The 24,175-nt window shown below is 46.3% G+C and overlaps 1 protein-coding gene across 1 annotated transcript in view; it reads right to left on the bottom strand.

The window, feature by feature from the left end:
* KIF1A (kinesin family member 1A) overlaps positions 1-24,175 on the bottom strand; it is a 2,072,061-nt gene that overhangs the window by 408,748 nt on the left and 1,639,138 nt on the right. The window contains exon 35 of the mRNA XM_078667093.1: positions 6,274-6,358. Coding sequence (XP_078523219.1) covers positions 6,274-6,358 — 85 coding nt within the window. The remainder of the gene's footprint in view (positions 1-6,273; positions 6,359-24,175) is intronic.

The following is a 24,175-nucleotide window of genomic DNA, read 5'->3' as shown; positions in this document are numbered from 1 at the left end:
GACCGAAAATAAGCACCTGAGGGAAAAACTGGACGACCAAGAAGGAAGATCGAGAAGGAGCAACGTGCGAATTCTTGGCCTTCCCGAAACGGAGGGGAACCAGGCTATGGACTTATATGTAGAAGACTTGATCAAAACCAAACTTCAACCCAAGGTATTATTCCATTTTTTCTCAGTGGAAAGGGCACATAGAGTCCCGGGAGGTAAGCCTGAACCGGGGGTGCCCCCGAGACCGGTACTGGCCAGATTATTTAATTTTAGAGACCGGGACGCAATCCTCCAAACAGCAAGAACATCCCAGCCGATCCGTGTGTACAACTCCATGCTTGCCTTCTTCCCAGACTATACGGCGGAGGTAGCCCGCCGCAGAAAAAGCTTCATGGAAGTCAAAAAGGAGATGAGGACGCGTGAAATACCCTATTCCATGTTATACCCGGCCCGGCTCCGAGTGGTGGCCGACAGTAAAACGTGGTTTTTCAACACTCCAGAATCGGCATACGACTGGTTGGAGGGCTGGCGACAGGCAGGATCACAGAGACGCACCAACAAGAATCACCGGCAACAACGAGAGACTGACCACGAGGGATCCCAAGAACAACGACGGGAGGTGCCGAGCCGTTCGCCACTAGAAGAGGCGGTTGACCTGGAACTGAGACAGGAGTGAGGGCCTCCCGATCCACAGCGACGTCATACTGTGCTACATACTAGAAATTGGACTGACTTTGGATTTTGGACTGAGGTGAGCCCGGGGGGGCAGAAGGGGCTGCAGCCTCCGTGGACCTTGTACCCTGGCAAGCAAGTACTATGGTTGGGTTTGGGGTAAAGCACTCTGCTATGTTGGGGAGGCGGGCGGTTTTATGTCCGTTAAGCAGGGAGGCAGGGAGGAGGGATGGGGGGAAAAGGGAAGTTATGTTTAAGCAATGTTTATTTACTGTGGCAAGGCTTGATGATAGACGCACACTGAAAGCACATAGCGGCGACGGTTACATCATGAACATGACGGGAGGGGCGCACATAGCAGATCCACGACGGTACCATAGACACTTTGAAGTCCATGCAAGACAACGACACCGCAGAGCTAAGTAGACCAATAATGACACACAGCACACAAGGCGATGCCCATGGTGACGCAACACGAAAAGCCCCGGTGCCACCCCTGAAGATCCTAACATGGAACGTGCGAGGCCTGGGCGATAAAATAAAGCGGGGCCTGGTACTGCAGGCCTTGAAAAGACATAACCCAACAGTAGTTCTGTTACAAGAGACACATCTCACAGGGAAGACATGCCAGGCGCTAGATAGACGAGGGTACAAGATAGCGACACTCGCTGAGTTTACGTCAGGTTCGAAAGGGACAGGTATCCTGATCAAAAAGACCTCGTCCTTCATACTGCTGCAGACTAAGGGCCAGATGCATCAAGCTAAAAACCGGTCACAAAGGGGCAGATTCTCAGAATCTGCCCCTTTGCGACCGGTATTTTTGCATTTGGGATGCATCATCCCAAATGCAAAAATCGCTAATAGAGAATTCGCTAAATTGCGATTGTTTGCATTTAAGGAATCTCAAATTGAGATTCCTTAAATGCAATGCATGAAAGTTTCAAAAATAGCGAATTCGCTAATAGGGCACGCAAATTACCACGAAGTACAACTTCGTGGTAATTTGCAAAAACTTTAAAAAATTCACTTTTGTGCATATTTTAAAGTTTCATGTTGCGCACACACATGCCCTAAGGGCATGTGTGTGTGCAACATATGTGCACAGATCAAAATCAGGGGTGCAACAGGGTGTCCTTTGGACACCCCTGCACCCTTGAACTCGCAATCTCAATTTGCGAATCGCTAATTGCGACTCGCAAATTGAGATTGTCTTCCCATTCATTCCTATGGGCCTCTGGGCCCATAGGAATGAATGGGGAGGTATTCATTAATTGCGACTCGCAATTTGTGAGTCGCAATTAAGGAATTCTAAGGAATCGCTATTTATGTAGTGATTGTTTGATGCATTCCATTTTGCTATTCCTTATTAGCGATTCCTTATTTTTCGCTAATAAGGAATCGCAAAATGGATGCTTGATGCATCTGGCCCTAAGACTGATGACCAGGGTCGCTTCGCAGCGATACAAGGACAATGGGAGGGCAAACTCCTAAATATAGTTTTGGTTTATGTTCCTCCGGCGCTACAGTCGGTGGTAATGCTGGCGCTAGGGGCGTTTATATTGACACTGCCAGAGGGTGACCTTCTTCTAGGAGGGGACTTTAACACGACTGTAAACTCAGAAATTGACAGATTTCCAGCACAGCCACAAACATCAGGGCCCTCCCGATTCCAGGGATTTATTGAGGCGATGGGACTTGTAGATGTCTGGCGACAGACACATCCAGCAGCAAATCAATATACATACTATTCCGCGGTACACAATTGTCTTTCAAGAATAGACTACTTCCTAATGGTGGGATCGAGGATACAGGATGTTGAGGAGGTTGATATTAAACCTAGGGGCATCTCAGACCATTCTCCGGTGTTATTGACTCTTGCATGTAGGGAGAGGTCGCGCAGGATGATATACCCAATTTACCCTAATTATCTGAAAATCCCCAATATAAGGAGAGAACTTAAAAAGACAACCAAACATTACTTTGCAGAAAATACGCCTCTGTAGAGTCCCCGTCTATACTCTGGGAAGCATACAAGACGGTACTCCGGGGACAGGCCATAGCGTCCATTACTGGGCATAAACGAGCACAACAAACGGAGTTGGCAGACTTAGAACTCACGGTCCACACGGCAAATATAGCACACATGACAGATCCCTCCTTAGAATCTGCACACGCTTTACTACTTCAGCAACAGCGCCATAAAGCCCACTTGCAACACCGGACCACAGACCACATTACTGCAACGTCACACAAAATATACGATGTGGGGGATAAAGCAGGGAGGATATTGGCGTGGTTGGATAAAAAGGGGGGGTACCCAGGGGGATACAACACTTAAACCCGAAGGCAGGCATATTACAGACCCACCCGGAGGAGATAGTGACTACACTAGCTGAACACTTCCAAGAAGTCTATACTCCAGTCCAAGAAGTACTGGAATCCGAAGCGCTCTGCTCCATTGCCCACATAGAAACCCATACCCTCCCGCCCGAGGCGACCACCCAGCTAGAGGCAGACCTCACGACTGACGAGCTGCAGTCAGCCATAGGGGCAATGCAATCTGGGAAAGCGCTGGGCCCCAACGGGATCCCTATAGAATGGTACAAACTCATGTCTGAAACTCTAAGCATGCCACTTCTGGCAACGTATAACGATAGCCTGCGATCAGCGATGCTCCCACTGGACCAAAGTACGGCGATGATTGTGGCAATTCCCAAACCGGGCAAACCCACATCAGATTGCACCTCCTACCGCCCAATATCGCTTTTAAACGCGGAAGCAAGAATTTTGTCTAAAGTACTAGCAAATAGACTGATGCCCCACCTCCCCCGACTGATCCACCCAGACCAGTCAGGCTTCATGCCACACCGGAACACTGCCCTTAACCTCAGATGGGTTCACGGAGTACTGGCGCAGGCTTCGTTGCTTTCCGAACCAGCAATAATAATGTCATTAGACGCGAAAATGGCGTTCGATTTAGTGGAGTGGAGCTACCTTTTTGCAGTCCTAACACATATGGGCTTTGGCCCTAAATTTCAGGCCTGGATACGACTCCTATATACTGAACCAGTGGCTCAGATAACAGCCAACGGCCATATATCCCATACAATACAATTAGCAAGAGGGACACGCCAGGGATGTCCGCTATCACCGTTATTGTTCGCATTGGCGCTGGAGCCATTGGCGACCTTAATTAGGAAGACGCCGTTGTTGAAAGACATTAGCTGGGCAGCGGGATGGAAAGACCGAGTCTCCCTCTATGCTGACGACATGCTGCTGTACCTTACAGACCCTGACCGTAGCATTCCTGAACTCCTGAACCTATGCAATACACACGGAACAGTATCTGGGTACACGATAAATTGGTCCACATCAGTTCTATACGTCCTGAAAGGTCCGTCACTCCCCGCCGATTGCCCGATTGTAGTAACTAGAGATTCTTTTCAATATTTAGGTATACACATTACTAGTACTGCGACAGACTTCTTTGATAAAAACCTGACACCCCCTTTGGAGCGATTTGAAACGAGATGTCAAACATTGGGCGTCATTGCCCCTAACTCTGTTGGAAAGAGCAGACCTATACAAAATGATGGCCCTACCGCGGTTCCTCTATGCTCTAGATAACGCGCCGTACCCGATACCGCCACGATACTTTAAGCAGGTCGCGGCTCAGGTTTCGGCCCTCATGTGGGGCAATCTACCGGCACGTATAGCCCAAATTAAATTAAATAAGAGCTGGTATGATGGTGGGATTGCATTGCCGAACCTACAATTATACTACTGGGCGACGCAACTCAAGACCATCAACGGCTGGCTGCATGCGCCCCAGGACGATCCAGGCTACAGAGCTGATAGGGGGCAATTAGGTACGAACAACATACTGGCGGTGCTATATAATAGAAGTCTGGCCGCAAAATTGGTAGGACCCACAAAACAGACAGTTGCCTTGTGGTATACGGCACAGACAAAACTGGGATGGAAAAACACTATCACCAAACTTACCCTTCTATGGGACGCCAAGGCACTGGGACAATTGAGAAAAAGCAAGGGCTTTACGCAATGGGACATTATTGGGATCTCCACGATGGGTGACATGTGGGATAAGGGAACAGTGATCCCCTTTACACAACTCCAACAACAATATGCTTTGGGCCAGAATGAAATGTATCGTTACGTACAGATTAGGCACGCGTTGCTGACTGCACTCCCAGCTGACACAGACGTCCCAGAGGCCTCACCACTGGAGGACCGCCTGCTCACAGATTTCATGCCACAACGAGCTACGTCCCTCACATATAAGAAGTTGATTAATAATTTGCCAGACCCTACACTTAAACTCCGGGATAAATGGGTGGAGGAAGTGGGAGATATGGCTGACACGGACTGGCTGATGGCTCTGGCATCCCCTAAGGAGGTGGGCATCTCAGCTAAGTTTCGGCTGGTGTAACTCAAAATAATACATCGAGTATACTACACCAGAACCACACTGCACAAGATGCAACGAGCGACGCATCCCTTCTGCCTCAGAGGGTGCGGAGAGGAGGGCACACTTTTTCACACACTGTGGGACTGTTCGGTAATAATCGAATACTGGCGGCAGGTCTTACACACTATGGCACAAGCGCTGAATGTCTCCCTCTTACCTGAACCTAGAAAATGTATTCTGAATGTGTGGGACCCCACTGACCTCACTCGACAGGGACAAACATGGGCTACGCTTGGTCTAGTGGTGGCAAAGAGAGACATAGCACAGAAATGGGGAGCAGCAGACCCCCCCACGTTGGCGATGTGGTGTAGAAATATGGACTTAATCATGGTGACAGAGCGCACAGTTTATAAAACCAGGGGAAGCCGGCATAAATGGAACAAAATTTGGGCACCATGGAACACCTACAGGGGGGAACTATGCGATTTACTACCGGAAGATGATATAGATAGTTCAGAGGATGAAGATATGGAGAAATAGTGGTGCGATGTGTGAACAAACTGGTCTGTCTCAATGAGACATGTAGTATGTACCGACTATTTTGAGAACAGTGGACTTGCTTAAGCCTCGATGATCGAATGAATCTGATACTATGTGCCTTATTTGATTGCCTAAGTTATTTAAACCAAACTCATTTACTTCTATGATTACTGTCTACATTGCAACTGTTTTTCTTCAATAAGAACAATTTTTTTTTTTTAAGTGACGTTTCTGTGGCGATAAACTCAAGTAAATATGCCCCCCCCGGATTCCTTCTCAGTGTCTATCAGAAGTATTCCATTAAGAGATAAAAGTTTTACAACAAGGAGATGTTGATGTTCTCCCTGGCTTTGTTGTTAGGACATCTTTACTCAGCTCTCCAGGACATCCCTTGTAATGACTCATTTTAGCAAATACATTTGAACTATTCGCAGTCACCTATTATGATCAGCGTAAAGTCACAATAGAAATGCAAGACAAGCACAAGCATATGCTATTCACTCACTATTCTTCGTCTTTGTCGGGGTGCAGCTGTTGGTGTAGGAATATGAGTGGGAGAGGGAATAACTTGCCAGGGGGTACAGAAAGACAGTGCAAATCAAGAATCCCATGGAGATTGAAGCCAGTTGCCATTTAGGACTTACCCAATACCAGCTCCCTGACTTCCTTCCATCTGATGTCACCGCCAGACTCATGAACAAGGGTGATGTTGATTCTTCTCTGGATCCCCTTTAAAGCGAGACAGAAAGACAGAAAATGTCAGACAAGAAAGAAAGAAGGGGGAGTATGAGAAGAAAAAATATCAACAACAGAAATGAAAAGGTGTTGCGAGAAGACTATAGCCTTCGTTACAAGTGGGCCCAATGGGACGAAATATTTACCACAAGTGATAAAAATACCAATACATCAGGGTGAGGTATTTAGTACACCGTAAATATCGCCTATTCTGGATTTTCATTGTCAAATCAGGCATAAAATGCTGAATCGGTATTTAACACGCGGAATTTCACATCTTTTTATAAATAGCCTATACCCCTGATAAATGTTGGTAGGTTTGCCCTGCCGGAATCTATAAGAAAAAATTACAAGAGTGTAATAATTATCACGCAGCTCCTCAAGGGCGTATCTTTGGATGGGGAGGAGGGGGGGAATTCAATGGTAAATGAAAAAATTTGCCAAATAATCAATCAATCAATCAAGTATTTGTAATAATCTGCTCTAAGTGGTATATATTGAATGCCAACAAAGAACATCAGGATAAAATACCCAAGCCTTTTTTTGCTTATCGCAAAAACAGAAATCTCAAAGACCTTGTAGTCAGATCACAAATGCCCCATAGAAAATAGCCAATACAGAGAAGTGATAGGAAACTACAAATGTAGTACATGTAAGGTGTATCCGCTGGCACTGGAAACATCTAGTTTCCAGGTCAATGGACAAACCATTAAAGCAAAGGGGTCAACTAATTGTAAAACCAAAGGTATTATATATCTACTCATCTGCCCATGTGGCCTGAGGTATGTGGGCGAGACTGCACGCCCCTTAAGTACACGTCTAACAGAGCACAGGTCAGCTATACGTACAAAGAAAACTATAGCACCTATGGTACAACATTATATTGATATGAACCATACTGCGGATGATATTAAATGGTTCATACTTGAGAAAATTTAACCTAAACTCGGAATTGACACTGACGCTGTAAGAAAACGAAGGGAAGTCTACTGGATTTTCCTGTTGGACACTTCCAAACGTGGCCTAAATCAGGAAATCCCGTGGGATCAGGTGATCAGACATAATTACTAGACTCACCCTCCAGACCACCATTCACGTTTTCTTGCTTGAGTTATTTACCTCACAAGCAATCATATGTGTCTAACATCTAAACCATTAGCTGCGGGAGAATATATCTCTTTGTCCCGCAGTCTTTTTCCCCGCATGGATTCACAACGCGGTCGTTACAGCGATCGCGTTGTGATTCCGCATATCATTACTCCGCAAGTTGGAACAACGACTTGCGGAGGGGGTCACTGGATGTTGGAATAGTGTAATTTACTATTCCAACTCCAGTCTGTGCGGACACTAGGGAAGGTGTTGGATTTTAAATTCAACACCTCCCCCCCTCCGCAAGTCGTTGTTCCGACTTGCGGAGTAATAGTATGCGGAATCACAACGTGGTCGTTGTAATGACCGCGTTGTGATTCCATGCGTGAAAAAAGTTTTGCCATGAACTTTGTTTACCGCTGCGGGATATTTCACATATACATTGAATATCTCTCTATAGCCCCTGGCATTATAGTCTACACAAACTAGGCATTCTATGGGTAAATAACACAATTAGATATTTACATAATTAATACATGTAGCAATTTTCGGTATATGTCTATGTTCTATAGGTATTAGATTGCAATCTACAACCAGAAACAATTAAGGTCTTCTTTATATTTATAATGCTATAACTTGAGAACTTATGGATCACCACCTTGAGTTCTCACCCCGTTAAAGAATGCTGTGGAGCAGTATCCTATATAATAAAATAAAAAGAGACATCACTTTTTCGTTTGATCGCCACTCAAAGATGGCGCATAAATCGAAGTCTGCAGTCTATGCTTGCCACTTGACTAACATAAACGTAGCCCGGAACTCCTGGCGTGCTTGAGGCTTTAACCCCTTGCATGCTTATGACCAGCTCAGCTCATCCTGAGGCACAGTGGAGCTGTGCTCATGACGAACTGAGCTAGTCATAACTGTTGCAGCCCTCCCACGGGTGGCTAATGTGCAGGCGTTCTATGGGAGTGGGAGGAGTCATGACGAGTCCAGCTCGTCATGAGCACAGCTCCACTGCAGCATGACGAGCTGGACTCGTCATGAGTACCAAGGCGCCGCGCGCGAACCCTCCCTCCCCCCGCACCGCGGGGGAATTAGCCCCACGTGGAAGGGGTAAATAGAATGCGAGCAAGCTGATCCCATTCACGTGGATGGAACACGAGACACGGGTAATTATCTGGATGCAGTGGCATACCGAAAGTTGAGGGGGCCCCCCTGCAAGTAAGGTACATGGAGGGGCCCGCTCTGGATTTAATCCGGAGCTCTGACGTCCGAGTACTGTGCTGAGGTGGCCCACTGCAGCTTGGCCCCCCCCCATACTGCGGGGGCAGCGGGGGCCTGTGTTACACCACTGTCTGGACTCCTTACAAGTAAGAACTTACAGCCTGATTCATCAACGGGCCGTTTTGCGAGCCCCTAATAGCGATTCATAGCGAATCGCTATTGAGGACTCGCAAAACGGTATTCATGTAGGAATTGCTAAATAAATAGCGATTCCTACACATTCCTTATTTGCGAGTAACAATTTGCTACTCGCTAATAAGGAATAACTCCCCATTCATTCCTATGGGCCAAAAGGCCCATAGGAATGAATGGGGAGTATCCCTTATTTGCGAGTAGCAATTTGCTACTCGCAAATAAGATAGCGATTTTAAGGGTGCCAGGGGTGTCCAAAGGACACCCTGTAGCACCCCTTAAATGCACATTTGAACAGGTGTTGCGCACACACATGTCCAAAGGACATGTGTGTGTGCAACATGCAACTTAGAAAAATGCTTTTAAAAGCATTTTTCTAAGTTTTTGCTATTTACCGAGAGGTCTGACCTCTCGGTAAATAGCGGCCCGAAATTGCGAATTAGCAATTTAAAATTGGTTGATGAATTGCATTTAAGGAGTCTCTAATAGAGATTCCTTAAATGCAATTCCTCGCACAATAGCGAATTCTGTAATAGCGATTATTGCATTTGGGATGATGAATCCCAAATGCAATAATTGCGCTCGCAAAGGGCCAGATTCTCAGAATCTGGCCCTTTGCGAGCCGATTTTCGTTTCATGAATCAGGCTGTTAGTTTGTTCCTTATCATCTTCGCACCATCTCTATCAGAATATCTAATTGTGAGTACCATGATCTCATCTAAGAAACTATGATACACTTTCATAGTAATAAGCCACAGCAAGGAATACCATTTGTTCAATAGTTACACTACTAACAATTCTATTTAGTTATTAGAAAAAAATGTTTTTCTTCCCTCAATATTTTCTCTTCCCTCGATAGAAACAGAGTGTATGTTCCATCTTTTGCACTTTATTTCTATCTTCAAATCTGTGTGAACGACCACTAAAAACGGAGCAATCCCCAGCCACCATTGAGGGGCCCCATGGGTAAAATAGAAACTATCAATGTGTCTGGTACATGTATCTTTACCTTACTCCAGTGGGCGTATCAAATATGAAAGGTGACAGATTTGCAGAAGTGATGACAACACCCTCTAGAAATACCTGTAAAAGCAAAATGTTATCAAAAAATCCAGAACGTATCCTTCGTGAAACAACCCAGTGATCTTCATGCACCCAAATCTTAGGACCAGACCACTGTGACAATATGAATTTAGTTGCACTAGTCTACACATTGAACACAAATGCTTTGTGCACGCGAGTGAATGTGTCATTTCAAATCCTGGGGCGGCTCCTCCATTAGGGCGGAGAAGCATCGGCCCACAGCTTTCTCGCAGTGCGAGTGTCAGAAACGTAAAATGGTAAACTACAATTTTATGTTTCTGCTTCTGGCATTGCAAGAAAGCAGAAGGGTTTGCTGGTTGGGGCCGGGCGGGTCGGGGAGGAGTGACTTGCCCAATGCTGGGAGCCCTGACGGTTTGGTCGGCCCTCTGGGGCCGACCAAAGCAGTCTTGCCACACTCTCCCTTTTCTTTAAGTAGGCTGCATGCAGCCTACATAGAGAAAATGGCCTCCCCATAGGCGCCCGGCTAGGCACCATCCCCATCAATCACAACACAGCCGTTGCAGGTTTGTGATTTGGCTTAGGGAAGGGGAGGGAGACTGCCTGCTTCTTGTTCCTGCTGGAGGCAGGAGAGCAGGAAAGCAGCAAGAAAACGCAGGACCCAGCATGGAGCGGAGGCGGCATGGGACCCGGTAAGGTAAGTTTATTTTTTACTTTTATAAACCCGCGAACCCTCGCTCAACCCCCCAACCTGTGAGTCAGTCATTTTTTTAAAGAAAGCATTACTAATCATGTAGTTTAACTTTTCCCTTTAAAAATGGTGCCCAGGATGTTCTGTCTCTCTGCTAAAAACTAGGGGTGACTGTGAGTCACCCGTATGATTTCAGATGATACAACAGGTGTGCAATGGATGTTGCGCAAAAATCCACTATTGTATTAGATTTGGTCGGTAGGTAGCTACAATTCAGTACACAAAAGTCGAAGTTGCCCTTTCCCAGCCAAGATACAGAAACATACTTTACCTACATATTGCACTTAATTTATATGTCTGTTTGCTTTTTTGTTGACTGCAACCTTTTAATCCAGATGCGCTCATCCTCAACATTAACCATCTAGACTGAGCCTGCGCATTGCAGTAAAAATATATATCTTTTTCACAGAAATGCTTAGTAATCAAAATGAGGAACATGCCAGTTATGCATTTTGATCAAACACCTCACTGGGAATATGGTACTGCCATTATGAGTTGAAAACTCAGCGGTCGCTTTCAAAAAACAGCGGCTAACTACTGTTGTCTCGCCTGTGACCTTAGAACAGGTACTTCCTCCTCCCCAGGGCTTGAGTCGGGGGTACACGCGGGTGGACGGTGTCCACCCACACTTTTCACAGGGTGGACGCAGTCCACCCTGCCAAGAAGTTGAGCCCCACTCTAAAATATGCTGAACACGTCCCGGTGTAAATTTGAGACACGGAGATTAATTCAGCAGCGCCTGCTCGTTACCGCTTTCCTTCCAAGCAGCAACGTGCTGACGCTGAGGGGGATTTTGTCCTTTGAGACTCCAGCTTGGCCCTAACAAATGCTGAACTTAAGGGCCCATTTGGCCTTCTTTGTCCGATTATCCAGGCTGGGGGCTTCCTCTAGCCTCACACCTAGATGTAAATGCAGAGGAAGGTAAAAAAAAGCAGCAGCTTGTTAACACTTCAAAAGCACATAAGAGAGGCACGATTTTGACTATGTTCGGACCCCATATGTAATAGATATTCATGCACTGTAAGAATGTTAGATGCGTTACTCTGTCCCAGTGCAAAATACCAAATTAAATACCAGTATTTTTATTTGTTTTACAGCGCTATTCATCCCAAGGTGGGGTGCCAGATCACTTTATAGCAAACATACATATTATATTGTCAATAAATCACGCAAGTTTGTAAATCATTGACCAGGATGTGTTACATAAGACAGTGAAGGTACTGGGTGTAGGAGTCACATATCATCCGTCATACCTCACTGTGCTATACTAGAAGGATTACAATGCAACTGCATGTAACAAAAGGATCTCTGTGTTCAAAGCAATAACCTACTTACCTATCTACATAAAATAAGATCTGCCATCTGCATGTTCCGTGATGTGCTTTGCAGGAGGCACATTAACCCTGTATGCTACTTTAAGTCAAAACTAGAACTAGACAAAAACAGATCTTTCCATCAAATGTGTTTACCACCAGGCAGCTAAAGCAATCACATCTACATGTAAATGTGCTGCACATGAAATATTAGGCCTGTTGGGGTAGGCTGGCAGCAGAGTTAGTTTGTCAATCCTTGGGTAAAGAAATCTGTCATGTGCAGTGATGTCACTTCCTGTGATGTCACTACCTATGAGTCACTTCCTGCAATGCCACGTGCCATGATGTAACTTCCTGTGATACCACCTAACTTGGAGAGTCACCCCACTTCTTTTTTTAGGACGTATGCCCTGCTCCTTCCTCATGCTACTAGTTTATTACATGAGTAGTTATAACAGGCATTAACAAATTAAACGTTCGTGTGTTATCTACCTGCCCATAAAAGCTGGCTTGCTGGGCCTGTGCATTAACTGAAAGCAGATCATTGTGGATTAATAGCTTCCAGGGCCAACCCAGGTCAGGGAAGGCCTCGGACTCTGCGTGCCCCTTAAAACATTTCACTGGGGAGCTGAACTCTTTGTACCGTACCTTGACTGATGTTATATTTTTTTTAGCATATCAGCATTTCACTCTTCAACTTTGTTTCATGGCCAAATGCAAAGTTTCAAGTGCTGTTTTATTTTTGCTGCTGTCCTGAATCCATTGCCTCATTAACCTGCTTGGAGAGCTGGCTGTATCTGCTGCTGAGAATTAATAATTGATAAAACCATTTCAACCTCAATGGTATGAGGCGCCCTCGGCTGCTGGGGTGCGGCGCGCAACGAAAAAAGCATATTTCCCTTTAATCGCTCACTGTCCCAAAGTGCTATTCAGAAGAGAATGGTCGGGTGTTAATTACATGGCTCTAGTCTAGACAATAATTTGCTCCTTACAAAGGCAAGTTATCCATTTGCACAGTTGGGTTTTCTTTTGTGCTGCTGGTGTGAGAAAGACTGAGTGTGGCTCTGTCTGTTTGTATGGAGGGAGAGAGTAAAGACTGAGGGGTATTTTCACAAGAACGTGTGATAACTACAGCAGGAGTAGCGTAAAACAACTTTCAACATCGCAGCCTATCACGGGAAAATAACTCTGTGTCAACGTGGAATTCACAACAAGGAGGTAGCATGCCATAGACACCAGATAACGGGGCAAATGCCCGAGTGAAAAATTAACGACACGCCGCAAAAATGCGATACGCGGACGCAAAAAAACATGCAATGAGGCTAACCGCGGTACAAAAAGAAGCAAAAACCAGACACAGGCCTGCAAATCCCGCATGTCTGGCGGAACAATACACCATAAAAACCCCGGAAAAAATACGCCAGAAACAAGCCAAAGCACGTAGCAACATGGATGCACCCTGACCCAGCGCAGAGGCCAACTCGACCCCCACAACCCCCACAGACTACCAGCAAGGAATAACAGGGTGGGGGAAGGCCAAGGAGAAGAGGGAAAGGAAGACAGGGTGCAGACCGCAGGATAACAAGCCCAGCGTCACGGAGGTGACAGAACACTACCAGCAACTGACCCACAAGCAGAAGAATACAGCACCCCAAACAGTCAAAATGTACACTGCCATATAATCTGCATGCAAACGAGCACAATGCGCCAACATATATGTCAACACAAAGGCAACACGCACCTCCCCTTCACATCGCAGAGGGCCGCACAACTCCTGCAGCAGAGCACAGAATACAACACATCAGAGGACCACCACACCGTCTACACTGACGCCCTACAACAGCACATGGATATCCCACGCAACCCCCCACCAGGACCTAGACAGCCAAGCTACTCAGAGGAGAACACTGAGCATGCAACAGACCACACAGCAGGAAGCACCCACGAGCACAGCTGGCTCACGACACTTCAGCCACCCACACATGGCACCCCAATGCCATGTGTCAGCACGCCAAAAGGAGGTGGCCCAACAGGTGTGGTTGGGGGCCGAACCCATGGAATGTGAATCAGGACACATACGTAGGGGTCTATTACCCATCAGGGCCCACCCACACCCTACTAAGGAGACCCACGCTGCCATAGAGACACATGCAGATGCACATTCACAGCACAGAACCACGCCCAGGGGTGCGAAATGAGCAGTCACACACCCATATTGGCTGTGCGTACGATGGCCCTGGCCTCTCCCCTTACGAATTGAGTGGGCGACGACAAAGCTACATGTCCACGCTCCAACCCGCTGCCTGCGGTGACATGTCTGCATCCAATGTACACCACACAATGTAAAGTCGTAGGGACCAGGGCCCACATGCATACTACAAGACCACAGGTACACACGCAGAGATCATGTTGAACTGGCTATGGGCACATGCGCCCGGCCCCTTTATTGGCAGGGCCACATGTACAGTGACACCTGTGCTGGATGTGTGTGGGGTGAGTGTAAGCCAACCTGCACGGAATGTCTGGTGTTGGCAACCACTTGGACATTGGACACCAGTGCAACGAACACAGAAAACACATGCAATACAGAGTCAACTGCTGAGCAACATGGAGTGAGCCGGATAAAGTCCAGAAGACAGCCAACATGCAAACAGAAGTGTCCATGAGTCGCAGTGCACAGGCCTGCGGACACTAGAGATGAACGCGCTCAAGTGCAGAAAAAGTCTTGGATTGTGTCCCTTTGATATATTTCTGATGCAGATGCAGTGGTGTGTGTCAGACCTGCATCATCTTCACCATCAACGTCTCAGGGCCCCCACACTGTTTGAGGGGACCTGCGCAACCGCTCCACAGCACAAAAGACAATCAGCTACGGACAATGGCCTGTGATGCACTGAGTCACTGGCACCTGGAGTGCTGAGCAGGGAATCAGGCCGATGATGGCATCATGACAGGCCCGAGCAACCCCGAAGTCTGCCAGGACCACCGCTTCAACTCCGGCAGATGGCGTTTTGAGGTGCTCCTTGTGGTGGTGGAGTGTGCCTCCTGCGGTGATGCTTTGTCCGGGCTGGTCTGGACATGCTTTGGTGTGAGAGCCCTGGACACTTAAAGATCTCAATGAGAAACTAGACCATTATGGTAAGGAGACACAGGAACGCAAATTACGAAAATCCAAACACGATACTATTGACTACAAACTCAATGAGGTCTACACCTGGGCGGAAGTGTATGCTCAAAGAAGACCCGCTTCTAAACACGTCACCTCATCCCAAGAGAGTACTGTATCAGATCAAGATTTATCCGCCACCAGACAACCTATTTCGGTTGACTCAGATCAAGTCACTCAGCCAACAACAACAGAACGGATTGCATTTCAAAGCACCTCAAATACTCAACAAACTTCTTCTGTTTTTTAGAGAAGGGAACAACAATCAGTTGACCACCAGATACAAACAGTTTCAAAAAACTCGGAGAGGTCAGAGAAAACATCAGCCAGAACATCAGGAGCAAAACAAGACCCTAGTAATCAATATTTCATCTAAAACGCTCAATACTCAGCAACAACAAGTTTTAAACAAATGGATCTCATTTGTTCCTACTTACCACACCAACAAGATAGAAACAAAAGTGTGTTTGTACAGATTCATGCGCAATTTAAGACTGCAGCACTTCTTTACTAATATTGTTCCCCCTTTGCCAGAGAGCAACCTTCCCTTTGAGAACGTGTACATCCACGAATACAAGGAATTCAAACCCCGTAGCACATTTGTGGCTCCTATGTCCTATAAAATATTGGACGCCTTTGAGGTTCTAGTAAAACAAGATCTAAATAAACTGAATTTCAGATCTACAACCAAAACCAACTTGAACAATCATGAACAACACACTATAGAAACACTAGCAAGGGACCAGTCATTGACTTTTCAACCAGCGTATAAGGGAAGAACACTTGTTGTTATGGATACAGAGTTCTACACAAGAAAAGTGCCAGAACATATGGAGGACCAGACAACATACTTGAAACTACCAGGGGATCCAATCATGGACATCAAAAAAGCTCTCAGCAACATTCTTGATAAAGCCTTGGAAATGGGTTGGATCAACAGCAGCACCCACAGATATTAACTAATCATCCTAGGTGCCCCAAGCTTTACATGCTACCCAAAGTACACAAAAATCTGATGAATCTTCCATTCAGACCGATAGTGAGCAGTTGTGGGCCAATCTTTGAACCACTGGGGCAATATATTGATCAATTTTTGCAGTCCTTTGTTCAACAATTGACAACATACTTTCAAGATAGAACACATTTCTTAAAGTTGTTGCATAACATTGAGGGTTTAGACACGTCTTCATGGATTTTGTGTACTATCGACGTTCCAGCACTTTACACCTCTATACCACTGGACGAGTGGTTGGATGCCTGTGAATGGGCTTTGTTACAACAAACCAACATAGCCGCAAACAAGGTCTTCATACTTCATACTACCAGTTTTGTTTACAGCATTCTTACTTTATAAGGCATGACGAATTCTACTTACAAATTTCCGGAACATCAATGGGCTTTTCTGGTGCCCCAGCGTACACCAATACGTACATGTCCAAGTTTGAAAAAGACCATATTCTCTCAGATCCAGGATGGTCGGATCATCTCATTTTTTTCAAACGATTCATTGACGACATTTTTATGATTTGATCAAGCACTGAACAAGACTTAACATCCAAAATTGGTGAACAAAATTTGAAAAACCCCGTATTCAACTCACGTACCAAATTGACAAGGAACACATATAATTTCTGGACGTTTTGATTACCAAAACCCATGGCAAACCTGAGACATCTTTGTTTCATAAACCCACTGATCGCAATAACTATTACTGTATTCCAGTTTTCATCCACCGGCTCTATTACAAAACCAGCCTTTTTCACAACTATTAAGAACCAAAAGGATCTCATTGTCAACCACGGCATTAACCAATGGAGTACGTCATTAAAGTGATATGCGAAGGACCCTTTACCCAGTCCTAAGAGCATACCCACCTATCAATTTTACTATAGTTGTCCAACGACGTGAATAAAGTTCAGTTTGTAGATTGGAGACTATTTTTACCTTTTTGAATACTTACCAGTGGGGTAAAACCTTTTCTCTGGATACTGCCACGATACACCAGAGATCGCCTCGGGCGAGGCTGGCACAGTATAACTTGTCAAACCCTATGACTATTGCCACAACGCCAGTGTGGGGCGTAGAATAAGATAAACCGCTATTCGTAATACACGGCGTTTATGAGGGTTTTTCAATGTATATCTCCTGGCAAAGTGGTTACAAGTGTCCTATCCACATTTGATTTAAACTGCTTACAAGAGAAGTCTAAACATCAAGGAACTTCTGTCCAGCAGAACACCACCCAAGAGGGCAGCAGAACCTGGCATGAAAAAATGCTACAATTGCGTGCATTGCAATAATATAATTCCTGGGAAAACCATCATACATTCACAAACGGGCAAGATCATCAAATTAAGAGATTCTACAGACTGCAATTCAATATTCGTCATTCACTGTATCAAATGCTTGTGCGGCAAAATGTACATTGGCAAGACTGAGAGAAAAATCTAAATGGGATGTTATGTTATATGCATTCTATATAGCGCAAAATCACCTTCAGGTCTCTAAGCGCTTGTAGAGAAAAGTGACCAAGGGCCAGATGTATGTAATTCCCATTTACCGATTCCTAAATACCGAATTTTACCGATTCGGTATTTAAGAATCGGTAAATGGGTTGTAGCTAATTATTCTGTAAATTTTACCGAATCGGTAGGATTCGGTAATTAAGAATCAGTATTTACCGATTCGGTAATTCCCATTCATTCCTATGGGCCTGGAGGCCCATAGGAATGAATGGGAATTACCGAATCAGTAAATACCGATTCAGTAAAAGGGGGAACACATTCAAGGGTGGCATGGTGTCACATTGACACCCTGTTGCACCCCTGAATAGTCCATGGGTGCACATGTGGCACACATACATGCCCTAAGGGCATGTATGTCTGCCACATGGCACTGTTGGAAAAGCAAAAAATTGCTTTTTCAAAGGTTTTCGTTATTTACCACCAACTTGTAGCTGGTGGTAAATAACAAATCTTTACCTGAGGAATTCACTCCCTTGAGTGCTCTCTACATTACGGATTCGGTAATTTACCGAATCGGTATGTTAAGAATTCGATAATTTACAGATTCCTTAAGTTACCGAATCTGTAAAATACCGAATCCTACAATCATGGCACCTACATTCCAAATGCCAAATACCGGTCGGTAACGACCGAAATTCGGTAATTTCAGCTGTTACCGACCGGTATTGGGCGACCTACATCTGGCCCCAAGTCACGAACGGCAGATGGAAACATAAGCAGCAAACCAGAAATTACACTGTGGCTAGTTCCTCACTAAATAGGAGCATTTTAAGTTGTTTCCTAAACGTGAGGAGAACCATTCCCTGCGGGGGTACTCAGATAGGTTATTCCAAATTTGTGGAAGCAGGACAGAGAATGCTCTACCCCCTTTGGGATTTAGTGATATATCGGGGGGAAGCAAAACGGCAGACCTCAGTTGATGGCAGTGTCCAGCCAGGAACATATTTCTTTAGGCGTTCTTTTATATACACCGCCACTTGGCCATAAATTTCCTTGTGGGCATGCATAAGCCTTGGAATTGAGCTCTCTGTTTGATGGGGAGCCAGTGCAATTTGTGTAGCAGAGGGGTAGCGTGGGTCTTTCTGAGAAGTCTGAGGATGAGCCTGGCTGCATCACTCTGCACCACCTGCAATCTCTTGATAAGTTTCTGGGGGAGGTCGATGTAAAGGGCGTTCCCATAGTCTAACCTAGAGATGACAGTGGCGGAGACAATTTTCTGTAATGAGGATGTTGATAGACGAGGAGCAAGTTTCCGAAGCTGCCTCAGCAGTCCTATACAGGTTCCTACCACTGCGGTGACCTGGACAGCTCAGAGTCAATTTTCAAACCCAGGCTTTTTACAGCCGGGTCTGGTACAGGGGAAGCACCCAATTCCGGTGGCCAGAAAAGGTTACACCAAGGGCTATTATTTGCTGGTATTACGAGCACTTTGGTCTTATCAGGGTTTATTTTCAGCGAATTGGCCATCATCCAGTTCACTATAAATCTCAGCAACTTTTTGGCTGACTCCTGTACCTGACAAGAGTTGCTAATCCGGATGAGGAGTTGGGTATCATCAGCGTAATTGAAGACACGGCAATCCATGTGAGCCTGGGTCTCCACTAGGTATTGCAAGTAAATATTAAAAAAGGGTGGGGATAGCGCTGAACCCTGGGGTACACCTTAGGCAAGAGTGCCCAAATCCGATGTATGGTCACCCAACTGAACCCTCTGAGTCCGGTCCGACAGAAATTATTTTAGCCATTGATGTGCTAGCCCGCTGATACCCAGGTCGGAGGGACGAGTCAGCAGCTTTTTATGGCTGACCATATCGATTGCCACTGATAGATCTAATAAAATCAGGGCACTCGGCTGTTTGTTGTCAGCCACAACTCTGAGCTCGGTTAGAACAGACAGCATCACTAGCTCAGTACTATGGTGGGCTCTGACACCCGCCTGTCTAGGTTGGAGTAGCTGGTGGTCCTCCAAGTAGTTCAAGAGTCTCTTTAGTATATGTTGTTCTAACACTTTTGCCAGGAAGGGGAGCTGAGAGATGGGTCTATAATTCTTTAGCGTGGAGGCATCTGCCCCCGGTTTCTTCAGCAAGGGGGTGACCCTGGCTTCTTTTAGGTTGGTTGGTAAGTAGCCAGTTTCCAGGGAGTTGTTTAGTAACGCAAGGATCTGTTTTTCCAGCCCTGGAAGGGCCATTAGAAAAATCCTCGGAGGGCAGGGGTCTGCCCGAGAGCCTTATTTGGTGCGATTCATTAATAGGGATAAGGTGGCCGAGTCAATTTTTGGGAAGTTTGTGAGTTGGCTACCAGAGGAGGGCGGGGGCTGGGTCTTGAGGGAGGAACCGAGGTTAGTTTGGATATTAACGTTTTCTGAAATGATATCTTTGACTTTCTGATATGTGTTCATATCACCGAACACAAAAGCCTGATTCACAACAGAAATATCAACTCCAGTTTGGCAAATCATTGGTCAGAATTCCACCATGCCATACCCCAATTGCGATTCCTGATTTTGGAAAAAATTGTATTAATGCCCGACCAGGACAACGCTTGAATGACAAACTGGACATGAGCTGCTACCTCTAATTACCTAGGTAGTCATTAGGCGTTCACCATGACAACTGCCGGTTTGAACGACCAATAGGACATGAGCTGTTAATTCTAAACTATCTGAGCACTCACTGAGGTGTCCAACACATATATATCACTGGTACCATCACATCACTATTGTGAACATCTAGGCAACACACATAACTGCTCATTCATTTTACCTCCAGGTTACTCATTAGATAGCACTGCTAACAGCACATTCTCCATATTCCTGTGAGTTGACATAAATTCGTGAAAATCTGTTTGTGAATTCAAACTTTACTCAATTGTAGATTGTGCACTACCAGGTTGCTTCGCAACTATGGAAGATAATATTTGATTATGGTTTACGGTCTGTATGAGTATGACGATGTGAACACTTGTTATTGTTTTGTCGAGCACATGACTTATCAGAGTATGTACATTACCCATATACACATCTTATTTTCATCACTAATACATACACACAGAGTGGAGGCGGTGTCATAATACAGTTTTTCTCAATCTATACTGCAGGTTAACGCAGATGGCTACATCATGGTCATTTAGTTTGTTCCTAGGTTGCACTGAACTGATCTGGTATCAGGCCATGGATGTTTTAAAATATAAACAACGCGTTTCTCATTCGAGTGTAATATGCACAGTCGCGTGTGGATATTACGCTGTTCGAACACATACTGAGGCACGGGTCAGGGGCCTCTTCATATAGCACCTTATGCGGCAGTAATATGTTTCAAACTGAGGTTATACACTGTTTCAAGATGGCCATTATGACTGTGACTTTAGTTGTTCCTTTACTCTCGGCAGTCCTTCATCACTGTTCATTAGGTTCCAGGGCTTTATGGGAAGAGTCGTTTGATCCTAACGTAAAAGGTTCATCATTCGATTACAGAGTACGCGGTCACATCGGTTTACCAAGTGGAAAGTGAGATTTCGAACATCTCCATGAATACGCGCATTACGTTTTTTTGAACTGGGGATTTATGACGGTATCTTTTGCGCTCACAGCCTCGAGGAATCTTTTGGATATCATTGCATACATCCTAGCTGAAGGTTCGTAGCACGTCCAAGTTACCGAGGTAATTGGGGTATTTGAAGTACTTACAGGCAGATGCATCAACCAAAAAACCTCCCGCTAAAATAGCGAATCGGTAAAACAGGCCGATACCGACCGCAAAACCGCAATGCATCAACACAAATCGGTAAATATTAAGGAATCGCTAAAAAAATCCGCTCGGTAGATTACCGAATCGCTATCCAGCCAATCGGAATTAACGAAAACCAAAGCAGGCCCCGGTAAAACCGAATCGCTATTAAAGAATCGCAACGTAATGCATCAAAAATCGCAAATACCGAAAACCTCAAAAATCGCAATTTAGCATGAGCAAAATAAGGGGAATCTCAAACTGGAGGTAAAGTCATACAAATGAGGAAAAAAAAAAAAGATTTACTGACAGGTGCTGACAATCAGTAACCCTTTAAAAATGACCCTGGAAACCCTGTTAGTCAACCAAAATGGCTGCCCCCTACGTGCTTGCTCAGAGGAGGAGAATCAATGCCCTGGCCCAGTGAAGGAGGATGATCCAGGAAAGAGTCTTCAAGGTGCGCATCACATTGCTTGGCCAAACAGAGGAGCAGGCGTAAGATAAGTACAGACTCAGCCCTGCCATGATATTGCATCTAATAGCAGATCTGGAACCACAACTCCAGCACCAGACCCTTAGGACCCACGCAATACCAGCCCATGTCCAGGTCCTATGCAGCCTGCACCTGCTGGCGTCTGGAAGCTTCCAGGGGGTAATAGCAGAAGCCGAAGGCGTGTCGCAAAGCGCACTATTACGCTTCTTCCACAGGTTCCTGGACGCCATGCTAGCATCGATACATCGCCACATCACCTTCCCCACGACCCCCCAACAGTTGAACCACACCAAGCGTGAGTTCTACCAGGTGGCCCAATTCCCCCATGTGATAGGGTGTGTCGACTGCACCCATGTCCACATCTGTCCTCCCTCAGCCACCGAATACATCTACCGTAACCGGAAGTCATGCCATTCCATTAATGAACAGGTTGTGTGCAATGCAAAGCACATCATTACGGACCTTGTAGCCCAATTCCCAGGGAGTACACACGACGCATACATCTTCCGTCACAGTGGCATCCACAGGCGCCTGATCAACGGTGAATTTGGAGTTGGACACCTACTAGGCACGTATAGATGCAACACCATTTAATCCATCCCCACATGTACCATAGCATTCATGCCGCTAACCATTCTCTCCCCATCCTGCAGGTGACAGCGCTTACGCCTTGCGAGAGTATCTACTCACTCCCTACCTGAACACAGCAACACCACAAGAGCAGCGCTACAACAGAGCACACATCAGCACAAGGAATGTTGTAGAGCGCACATTCGGCATCCTCAAGAGTTGCTTCAGAATATTGCACAAGACAGGAGGTGCCTTGCAGTACGACCCAGTGACCTGCTGCCAGATCATAGCTGTCTGTGCCATCCTGCATAACATCGCAACAAGAAGGGGGATACCCATTGAGTTGTACGGTGAGGATGAGCTACGTGCCCAGCAACCCCCACCCCAACACCGACAGGCACATGTGCCCAACACAGCAGAAGGGCAAAGGAGGCGGACATACATCACACGGCATCACTTCTGAGACAGGTAAGAAAGAGCCATGACAAGATGATATGCATTGCAAGGGTTTAATGCCCATTAACACCTGACTGGTGCTGATTAATGTAACCGAAACATGACGCAGCGTAAATTAAAACAAAAGAGAGAATGTCCATTGACAACACAGGTGCTGCATGTTGCGCTACAGTTGGCCCATGGTTACCTCACCATGGCCAGGGAGCCATTGCATCATGGCTATTTACGTTTGCCACGGACACCCAGCCTCCTCAACATCTCCTTGATCACTCACAGTGGCTGGTGCGCTGCGCCTCCTCCCGCTTGTCTCAGGCATGATGACGCTGCTCACACTTGAGGCAGCCTCACTCACCTCATCCCCTCCCGCACTGCTGATACTGGCAGTTCCAGACTGCAGATGCTCCACTGCAGTGGTCACTCTCTCGAGGGTCCTTGCCACATCCCCACAATAATGGCCCATGTCCACCTGCAGGGACACCGATCGGCGGGCTACCACAGCTGTGCTGTTGCACAGCTTCTTATTGGCCTTAATTGTGGCATTGGTACTGAGTGAGTACTGCTCATTTCTCCGGCGCTCACTCCGTTGGCCTGCAACAACAGCGCGTGTTAGTTCCTGTAGGCATACCTTAATGTCATTGTTGCCCTCTGCAACGGCTGTGGTCAGCTCACGCACAGCGTCAGTCATTGATGAAAATTTGTTGGACATCCTTGTCATGCTAATTTTCATTGCACCCATGTGTTTTGCCTGCAGGCGCTGAACACGCAGCATCCGGCTCTCCACGACTCCATACACATCTGCAGGATCTACTGTTGTCGCTGCAGCCCTACCCAGGGATCCGGCCCGCTGTCTAGCTCTTAGACGTGCTGCTGTTCGTGCGGTTGGGGTGACGACAGCCTGCTGCTGTACATTAGTGACTGCTGGCGTCAGCTCCGTCTCCTGCAGGGAGGGAACATTTGCCCTGCGGCTATGTGTGGTTGGCAGGACTTGTGGAGGTGGAGGTGGTGTTGCTGTCCGCGGTGGTGGTGTTGGAGGTGGTGGTGGTGGTGTTCTTGGCTGCGGTGGTGGTGGTGGTGGTCTTGTCCGCGGTGCTGGTGGTGGTGGTGGTGTTCTTGTCCGCGGTGCTGGTGGTGGTGGTGGTGGTGGTGGTGATGTTTGCGGTGGTGGTGAAGGGGAAGGACTGTCTCCATGTTCCAGCGTGTTCTCCGCATCGGTCACCACTGGGGTCTCACAGATGACTAGGCGGCTGCTGTCATCTGATTCCAT

Source organism: Lissotriton helveticus, chromosome 11 (assembly GCF_964261635.1).
Source record: "Lissotriton helveticus chromosome 11, aLisHel1.1, whole genome shotgun sequence".
Lineage (NCBI taxonomy): Eukaryota > Metazoa > Chordata > Amphibia > Caudata > Salamandridae > Lissotriton > Lissotriton helveticus.
Note: the sequence above shows the minus strand (reverse complement) of the source record. Positions and strands in the feature narration are given on the sequence as shown.